General features: G+C 42.1%; 2 protein-coding genes across 2 annotated transcripts; both read right to left on the bottom strand.

The window, feature by feature from the left end:
* Positions 1 to 858: 858 nt before the first annotated feature.
* On the bottom strand, positions 859 to 2,961 carry hmx2 (H6 family homeobox 2). Its single transcript, XM_004077075.4, has 2 exons — positions 2,327 to 2,961; positions 859 to 1,833 (listed from the first exon to the last, which is right to left on the bottom strand). The coding sequence occupies exons 1-2, from the start codon at positions 2,874 to 2,876 to the stop codon at positions 1,286 to 1,288; spliced, it is 1,098 nt and encodes a 365-aa protein (XP_004077123.2). The 5' UTR covers positions 2,877 to 2,961; the 3' UTR covers positions 859 to 1,285.
* Positions 2,962 to 6,874: 3,913 nt separating this feature from the next.
* On the bottom strand, positions 6,875 to 9,676 carry LOC101167392 (homeobox protein HMX3-A). The gene is made up of 2 exons (XM_004077074.4): positions 8,927 to 9,676; positions 6,875 to 8,292 (listed from the first exon to the last, which is right to left on the bottom strand). The coding sequence occupies exons 1-2, from the start codon at positions 9,213 to 9,215 to the stop codon at positions 7,670 to 7,672; spliced, it is 912 nt and encodes a 303-aa protein (XP_004077122.1). The 5' UTR covers positions 9,216 to 9,676; the 3' UTR covers positions 6,875 to 7,669.
* Positions 9,677 to 9,954: the final 278 nt, after the last annotated feature.

Raw genomic sequence — 9,954 nt, 5'->3', positions numbered from 1 at the left:
TCGAATTTATCCTGAGAAAAACTGAAGGTTCATGCAGTGCTTGTTCATTTCATAAAAATAGAACTGTGGAGCTTAGTGAAAGCCAGAGTCTTGAACTTTTACAGTATAGACTACCAACATCTTAAATTTCCTCTTAGGGGCCTGATGCTTGAAGCCCTTGCATTCTGATTTCAAATGAGAGAAGATCCCGCCCAGAGGCAGGATTGGCTGGTAGCACACCTCTCATTTCCATCTTGAAATAAGCCTTCTTCTGTTCATAAACAAATCTCTTCTTTATTGCTTCTTTACTCATGTGAACGTTTATGGGTATTGATCAAATTAGAAATTTTAAAAAACCCATCTTTGTCAGACAAAGTTTAACAAGCAAGATTAAATTTTGACTAACATATTTAGTCATAATTTTTGTTTCAGCATTTAGGCTCAAATACAGCAAGGCTACTATTTTAAGGTTTGCAGTTAAAAAAGCAAAAAAGAAAAGCCAATGGAGATTTTTTTTTAAATTACATTAAATTTATGTCAATGTATTTAAAAAGCTCAATATCTTTTAAATATGATTTATGTTTAAGAAATAACTCAAACAAACTGAATAAATGAAGTGTATTAAATTAAAGTGTTGTCTTCCACCTTAACATGTCTACAGCTGAATATATTTAATGAGTTGTGGAATTCATGAGCTGTAAGAAATGTATTGACATTCACCAATAATTATACTAAATATTTGATGAAAATATTCTGCCTTTTGAAATATATTCATTATATGTAACCAAAATTAAAAAAATATAATTCAGTAAGACAGTGTACATCCAAATAAAAAAATGTAAAAAAAAATCTCTTGTAATAAAACAAAGCAAGCCAAATTCTCTCTGAAATAGAAAAATTTATTGAATGAGGTTATAATTGAAGACTTAAATTACAATAAAAAAAAACAAATATATATATATTTGTGTGTATATATATATGTTTTCCCGTATGGAAAAACTTCAGAGTCACATGAATTTTAGTCTCAGCCAAATCATTTGTATATTCATTTTCCATATTTTGACTCCAATCACTTTTTAAATGAAATGTAGAGGAAAGTCAAATATTGTTGGATAAAGAAAATGAAAGTACAAAAGTGATATTTAGAATTATACATGGCAGGCTTAATTGCTTTTTTTTTAAAGAAACGTACAGGTTTTTTTTTTTGCATAATTGAGTTATTCCAACAAATAACAATTAATATACAAGGGTTATGTGGAGACACTTAAGAGAATGCTGTCTTGTGTTGTGGACTGCAGTGGTAAAGTCAGTACTCGATTTTGTTGTACAGGTTGTATAAAGGTAAAGCTGGAAGGTTGCTCCCCGGGTAGTAGAGGGGCGTCGGGAAGGCGATGGAGCGGGGAACAGGTACGCGCAGTAAGTTGTTATCTCTGAAAACCAGCGGCATCCCCACTAATGTCTGTGCGGACGCGTGGGCCATGTTGGCCGCCTCCAGTTCCGCAGAGAGCTGCCTTTTCCATTTGTTCCTTCTGTTCTGGAACCACGTCTTGACTTGAGTCTCCGTCAGCTGCAGGCTGGAGGCCAAGCAGGCCCGCTCCGAGCTGCTCAGGTACCGCTTCATGTCGAAGGTGGACTCCAGCTGGTACACCTGACTCCGGGAGAAAACCGTGCGCGTCTTCTTCTTGGCCGAGTTGCTCTGCTTGTCTGCACCGTCTGTCTGCCTGTCGTCCGACAGCGGTGACATTTGATGGCATGCTCGGTCCTGCTCCTCCTTATAATCCTGCAGCAGAGGCTGGGACAGGTGCGGCCGCCGGGCGAGCCCCTCAGTCCCGGAAAGAAGTCCTTTTCCAGAACCTGACAGGAGAAGACAGAGGAGACGATGAGTGAACATGCCACCGAAAACACCTCCATCCATTACTCAACTTTTTACATTATCTCCTCATGTTTATCTTGCACATGTTTCCCACACTTTTTAAAAGTTTGTCAAGTGTGACTCCTTAATACTTTGGACAAATAAGTCATGATCCGTGTATTAATTAAATCCCACTCTTTAACACTCAATTGGCGACGTGCGCTGACGCCAATTTGGAAACATGTTCCATCAATTAGTGGGCTCAATTGCATTTGAAATGAGAGGAAGACAGGGGCTAATTATTTGACCTTCCACCCTTCCACTGCCGCCGCGGTGACAGTGTTGTGCACATAAAACGTGAGCGGAAAAGGATGGGCTGCGTGGAAAACGAATTATGTCACCCAAAGTACAAACAGAACGTTAGAAATAAGGCGCTTATATACATTAATATTACTTTTGGTAACAACAACTTAGTAATAACATTTATAATAATACCTAGGCAGGAGAAGTTGTGGGGTTGGTGCTGCGTGCAGCGCTCGCTGTGACCCGTGTCTGAGCAGAAGCAGTCCGCCGAGTCCTCCCCGCCGCTGCACTCCTCCTCTGAGGACACGGACAGAGAGCGCCTCCGCGGCGGAGGTGGCGGCGGCGCGCCCTTGGAGAGCTCTTTGGTCCCGGAGCGCGGCTCATCGGACGCCGTACCCAAAATGGACTGGATGGTAAAGCTGGAAATCGGGCCCGACGAGCACTTGCTCCCGCTGTCCTCTGCGCTACTCATTCTCGCTTCATAACAGTATTGAAGTGTTGACTGAATCGGTCTGTCCGCTTGTATTCCGTGATTGCTTTCTAAACGAATGATGCGTAAAAATTTCGAAAGCTTCTTTTGTCGGCTTGATTTTTTTTTCTCTTCCCACCCCAGCCTGTTTACTGTGGCGTTTAAACGTTGGGTGTGTTTTTTTCTAGAGCTCAGAGGAACGTGAGTGTATTCCTGGTTCTCCTCATCACGCTCTGGATCAGAGGCAGCAAGGTTGCGTTGCTTCATTTGCATGTAGGTAAGCTCCTCCTGGGCCAATCACAGCGTCCTGCATGAGCCCGGAAACTTCAAACTCCTGTCAGGGTTTGGAGATGGGCTGGAGAGAGGGAGAGAGCCGCTGCGTTTCTACAACCGGCTGAACAAGAGCTTCATACGAGAATATTTTCCACATAATATTTAGACTTTTGAAATGTAATTTTTTAAAGTATCGTCCAATAGTACAGCAAATGTTTAATTTCAAAATGCAAATATAAAATATTGTGCGTAATTTTAGAATGAGCTGAAACGGAGGAGGTTTCTTTTTGTTTTTACGCACATCCCTTGCGAACAATCCAACAATCGCAGGGACCTTTAAGGTATAAGCTCTTATCTTTTTCTTTCTTTCCAGAAAACAATAAACTAATTCCACGTCTATTATCAACGATTAAGAATTAATTTGATCATTATTGATCCAATCTACCTCACGATGACCGCGCGTGGGGTAGTGGCCGGCTAATTGATTGACTAATTGATTGGAGGTGGCGGGAGTTGAGGGTGCGCCTGCAATGAGTGCAAAAAGGAGGCGGGGGAGACTCTCATCCCCTATCATCATCATCCCATATTCATGCGCGCATGTGTGTGCTAATTGGGTTCCAGCACATCATGTCCCTTAGAAGCCTCAAACGCATCACCTGTGCCGTTTAAAAACAGGAAAAGACCTGTTGCGGTTATGGACCGGGCCTTTTTTTTAGCGTTGCTCATCCTGGCCGCAGATCCATCTGGAGGCGAAAATATCCGGCACAGAGTCCAGCAGCTGCTAAACGATCTTCCCCAAACGCCGGCTTCGCTGAAGGGGGGGGGGGGGGGTAAATATACGAGCCCAGTCTGAGCGAATGCTGGATTTATGGTGGTTACACATAGGGCGTGAAATCTGCAATGACAGTTAAATGGGTTTGTTTTATATGCCGCTATTTCCAAACAAAGACGCTTGTCAGCACAGGCGCCCTTGTCGTTTCCAAACGACTTTAACAAAGTGAGAAAGGTTCATCAGGCAGATAGTGGACACAACACACAGCTATTGTTGTGCTGCCGCGGATAAATTACACATACTCTTTTGTGTCAGAGTTGGCGTTTATGGGCCAGTGGAACAGTCCAAGCAAGCGCTGTAGTTTATTCCATTAGTATGGAAATGTTCTCTCTCTGTGTTCCGTGTCTCCCCACCTGACGTGGACCAAACAGCGAGGAGCGGGCCTAAGTTCCTGCTCTATCACAATGATAAGTGGTGTATGGCCGCCCTACCGCAATAACAGAACAAGATCTTTAGCAGGAGAGAGGGGGGGAAAAGTCCGAAGAAAACAGATGAAGTTATGAGGCGCTTTGATCTGGAAATCAAGCTTCGATAAATATTAAACAAAGACCCTTTACACGTGTGTATTATGATATATGGCGTGTCCAAGTCTAAAATAAGGAAATTACTAGAGAAAATGATATCAATAAATTTTCTAAGTATAAACGTTGATTATGTTTCGATTTTCATTCAAGAAAGCGAGGTGTGCTCTTTTTCTGTGTGTGCCCTATACACTAACCGGTGTGTGTTTCTGTGCGTGAGTGTGTATGTGAGAGAGAGTTGTAAACGCAAGCAGAGCACCACAGCCCTGGAGGTGTACAATTTATGTAATCTGAGTGTGGAAATGAACTGGGTAATTTATTGGAAAACACAAAGTCAGGAAGATTGGATCAGTACAGCCTATCCAAGGGCTCCTATCCATCAAGTTCCAATTAACAACCTAACCATTGAGTTTTAATGGCTTTCCAATCTACTGCCCTGATAGACTCATCAATTCCTCGGGGAGAAATTAAGAAAATCGACCGCCCCTCGGCGTTTCGCTGTCATTCTTCACAGCAACTATATGTCAAATTAAAAACACAATTAAAATTTAAACTGTTCCAATCAGACGGTGCCCCGCAACCTATGTTTCACTTAATAGAACTTTGATGAAAATCGGATGCTTACGTTTAATCAGAAAAGCAAATGGCACGGGTATAAAACAAGATTTCATTTTTTTTCAGGAAATGAAGGAAATTGTTGTTCGAACGTGTTTCCTATTTGCGCAGTCGCATATAAATGCGATGGCAACATTTATTTGGTTTAAAATGTGCGCCCAAGATTTCCCCAAACTTTTGTCACGAATCACATTGCAGCATGTAGGTGAGTTATGTTAATAATATTTGAAGATTTAGGCGCAGAAAATCATTCTAAATGTATTCTTTCCTTTAAAGACATTAAAAAAACTTTTTTTTTTTGCTTCCTCTGTGCCAAAAAAAGCATTACAGCTCAAATGCAGCTTGCCTTTACAAACTCTTAGTGCGCATGGTAACAGGTGCCGCAGCATAAAAGAGCTTTCTACATTATTCAAGGTGTTCCGGCCACTTGTGGGTTTTCAAACTGGCCCTGTAACCAGTGATAAGCCTCAAAATGATCCATTCAGCTCTCGGTTTAATGCATTGAGCGCTGTCCCCGATCACGCCCGTTTGTCCTCATTCTCTCCATCTGATTCCGGCCCTTCTCCCTCCTGCTCCTTTACATAAAGATGTCGAACAAATGGAAATTATCGAGTGGTAATTTTTTCAATTTATGCGCGCAAATCAAGGTCACGAGCTGGGCCCAAACTGTGCGTGGACGTTGCTCTTACTTGGCGCAGCGCGCCGCAGACGTCCACGGATCGATATGTGCCAGAGGAATAATGCCATACTAATCTATTAATTTGCGGTAATGGGCCAGTGTTGAGTGTGCGTGGTAGGTACACGTCAATACTTGGGCGATCTGATGAAATTTGAATGAACCCTTTGTCTCTTGATGAGGTCATCATATAGCTGACTGATTAATTTCCAATAACTGTGTTAGCCCGCAGATGAAAGCGCTAAAAGGCTTTAGGGTTGCTCTGAGTGAAAAGTGAGCCTGCGTCGCCATAAGGTTTACGCATCATCTCACCTGCTCAGTTGTGACTTTCAGCCGTTTTCTTATTTGGGTGGTGCAAATGGAACACACGGCTATCTGTTATTACATGCTTCTATTCCGGACATTACAGGTGCATTAGTCTGTGATGCGCCAATTACAGCCGTCTTCAAACTGTGAAGCTGCAGTTATATTGGGAATCATGTGCGTCAAACACTGAGCACGCTTGCGCTATACGAAGGACGACTCATCCCCTCCATGAAAATCGGTGTTTGAATTACGCAGACAGAAGGATGGAGAATGGCCCCTGATCAGCTCTGTTCACTTGGAAAGCAGGAAAAATCACTTACGTTGGAAAACTGTTTCTACAGAAAACATTATGCTTCGTGAATATGATTAATTCATTTATTTATTTATTTAAGAATTGATTATTGTTGCATTATATTTTCAACACGTCCTCAAATCCCTGAATTCCTAAACATATGCTAAGAAGTTTTCTTTCATTTCCCTATTTTTTTTACAGAAGGTCATATCATCATTTCTTTAGTGAGTTATTACCTCAGGTGTCCACGGACACCTGTGGGATCTCGAAACAAAGTGTCAGTGTGTCAAATCATTTCAGCTTTTAGTTTGAAATAGATCACAAAAGTATTATTGTTGGCTAATTTTACTATGTAGCGTTTGGGGTAGGAAAATTCGCACAACGGTCACATCAATTAAGGAACAGTGAAAGCTTGACATGCATTTTGTCAAAAAAGTGGTTTATATTTAAGAAAATCAATTCATGCAATTTATAGAAATTAATCCAGATATAGGTCAAATTTGGTTTACTTAATGGTTAGTAATGATTGATCACAGCAAAACAATTTGTGGATTAAATCCAGAAAAAAACTGACGACGTTGAAAGAAAAAAAGGAAGTCAACTCTGTCTTTGAGTATTATTTGCTTTTAAGTGCCAATTATAAATCTAATTTAAAAAACAGTTTTCAATAGTAAAAAGAAGATGTTTGTGATCACATAAACCTGCTTTTTTTTATATGTATGCATATGAGAGCATGATAATATTCATTAAAAAAAATACAGAATATTTTCCATTTATTTCACAACATTGTTCATCATTACAATATCAAAAACGTGGTTCCTGTACAAACGAGAAGCCTCTTCCCCGCCCCTCATTAAATATATACATTTACGTCTTTTTATTCCAGTGTTGTAGACTTTTTGCTGCTCAAATACACAAAGTAACTTCAATGATTTGTGCTTCAAATGCGTTTCCGTGTCCAGAGAGTGACAGAAAGAAGCTAAGTGGCTGTTTTTACAGCTCAGAGAACCTTGATTGTCCCTCGTCAAGCTTTTTTTTAAAAGAAAAAGAAATAAAAACAGTCAGTCAGTATTCTGATGGATGACAAAACAGGCTTGTTCCGTTCAGAGCTTCATTAATTTACAGTACACCCACTGCAATCATCCTGCAATAAAGTGAATAGTTTGAATACAGGCTACTTGTCGACAACTTTTTTTTTTTTTTTTTTTTTTGTAATCAGGTAGTGTCTGTACATCACTGGACTCAGTCTGGCAACAATCATATTAAAAAACAAACCACAACAAATTAAAGGCAGTATAATGGGTTAAATCCTGAGAAAATAATATTAACAATAAAATAATAATAATAATAATAATAATAATAATAATAATAATAATAATAATAATAACATCTTGTAGGGGAAACGTTTTTGAAATATTAAAACAGTCTTTCTTTGTTTCTTTTAGTGTCTTTAGTCGCACAGTGTCATCAAAAAAAATATGGTTTCATTTTTTCTATTTAGTTTCTTTATATTTTTTTAATCAGGACACCAACAAAACCCTGTTCCATTTTTCAAACCGGTCTAAGCAACGGCACAGATGTGACGATGGGGTGGGAGTAATACACACTGGGGTGAGGAAAAGTGAGCAGCGGCTGGCTCACGGGCACGTTGGCAGCGGCGCCCCCGCCCTCTGAGGCCGAGTTCTCGTGGTAAAGGATGGGGACGCGGACTATCCTCTGCGCCGCGGCGTGGCTGAGGTTGGCAGCCTCCAGTTCTGCGGCCAGCTGCCGCTTCCACTTGTTCCTTCTGTTCTGAAACCAGATCTTCACCTGAGTCTCTGTGAGATGGAGAGACGCGGCCAGGCCCGCGCGCTCAGAGCTGCTCAGGTACCGCTTCATGTCGAAGGTGGACTCCAGCTGGAAGACCTGGCTCCGGGAGAAAACCGTGCGCGTCTTCTTCTTGCGACACGGCTTCTTATCCTCATCCCTCTTCTTCCACTCCTCCAGCTCCTCTTTTTTGGTCTCCTCGGCGTCGCTTTCCTCCAGGATGATCTCGTCGCTGCTCTTGTTGTTGTTGTGCTCATCGTCATCCTCGTCTTCTTTGGCGTCTGGTTCGGTTTTGAGTACCAGATCTGGAGAGTCTCTGTCTGTGCCCGAGGTTGGAGAGGAGTCCCTGGCTCCTGGTCTCTCGGTGACTAGAGTGGAAACATTTAGAAGAGACACTCAGTCATAAGCAAGGAGTGTTTGGAAAATTATTGGAGCCAAACGAGATTATTTTGAGTAAAGTAAAAGGGCGCACAAATGAGCGCCAAATAAAGTCTTCAAAACAATTTCAGGGGTGGATTGGCAGTAAATCTCAAACTATAAAATTAAAAAATTCTGTCCTAAATAAAAACAGTTTTCTTTTATGCAACAAACTTTAATCATGCTACTTATTTTAAAATAAATGTGCGTGTTGTATAGTGCACTGAGAATGTGCCAGTGCGCGTTCAAAAGGTTGTCAGTGACCAACCTTAAGGGTGAAGATGTGCTGCGTGAGCGCCAACACACAAATCACAGGCGCGCTGCGCATCATCGCCCTCACCCAATGATTTCATGATGTCTGCTTCATTTTATGCACACTTTATTGATCCATTATCCCATCCAATGTGGAATAACAAAATAGCTCCATATTTATTTTAAGCCTTAAGTCAAATTACGACATTAGATTGTTTTTTTACCGTCACAAAAACGCAAAAAGCTCTGCAAGTTTGCACATTTATTATATAGGAACCAAATACTACTTTTTGGCGTTGCATTTAATATTTCAAGTGGATTAAAGCCTTTTACCTTCCGTTCTGTGAAGATGCACTCCTGAGCTGAGCGTGTACGGGTACCACCACGCCGATGTGCGCTCCAAGTAGTGAGCCGGTAGACTGAACCTTTGCGCAGGCAGCTCAAAGCGAGGGAAGTTGAACTCTCCGACTTGGGAAAGGGAGAATCCTCCCTCTAGGGCCGCCTTAGTCGCAGCCAGTACCGGCCTGGGTTTGGATGGTTTGCTGTCACAGTTCAGTAGGTTCTTAATGAAGAAGGGAGAATCCTTGGCCGGAGCGCACGTCTCTTGCGTTGTCTCTGGCATCGCTGTGACTGTGGTCTGAGCACCGACAACCACGGAAGCAGGAGTTTGGGGAGGGGGAAGGAGGGGGAAAAGCGAAGCTCACCTACAGCCGGAGAATATCCTGGCTCAGAGGAGTCCCAGTTTTTCTGTGAATTTCTCCCGTGGAGCGCGACAGCGCGCAAGTCCTTCTATGCAAGGGGGTGGAATGAAAAAAATTATAAAGATAGTAAACAAAGGGCTCGAGAGGTTAAAAAAAGACATGAACAAACAAGGACATGTCCCATCCGGGGGTTTCCGTCAAACTGTGTCCACCGTGTCAGTCAGTCTGGCGTCTGATGCTAATGATGAAATAAAAATGTCATCCAAGTTAAATGCGGAAAGTATAGGTGATTGGGCATGTACAATGGCAAATGGGATTAAGGGAGAGCCGGTGAGGGGAGGGAGGAAGAGAGGGAGAGAGCATCTTCCCCTCCCTGTGCGCTCTGGCTGCTGACTGCGCGCTCCCCTGTTATTGGTTTCACAGTCCAATTAGCAGCAAACCAACACGGGGCTGCTACCTCCAAAGGGGGGCGACAAGAAGGGGCGCCTCTTGCATCCCCTTCACTGCAGCTCACCATCTTTTTATTTTTAACTTTCAGGCAATAAGAGTAATCTTTAAATGCTGTGTGGTTGCGGCACCTGTTGTGTATATTCTGTCTTTACTGTTGACAGCTTGGATAGGCCCCAAAACTTTCATACCACAAACCAGAGAATGAAGAGA

Source organism: Oryzias latipes, chromosome 15 (genome assembly GCF_002234675.1).
Source record: "Oryzias latipes chromosome 15, ASM223467v1".
NCBI lineage: Eukaryota > Metazoa > Chordata > Actinopteri > Beloniformes > Adrianichthyidae > Oryzias > Oryzias latipes.
Note: the sequence above shows the minus strand (reverse complement) of the source record. Positions and strands in the feature narration are given on the sequence as shown.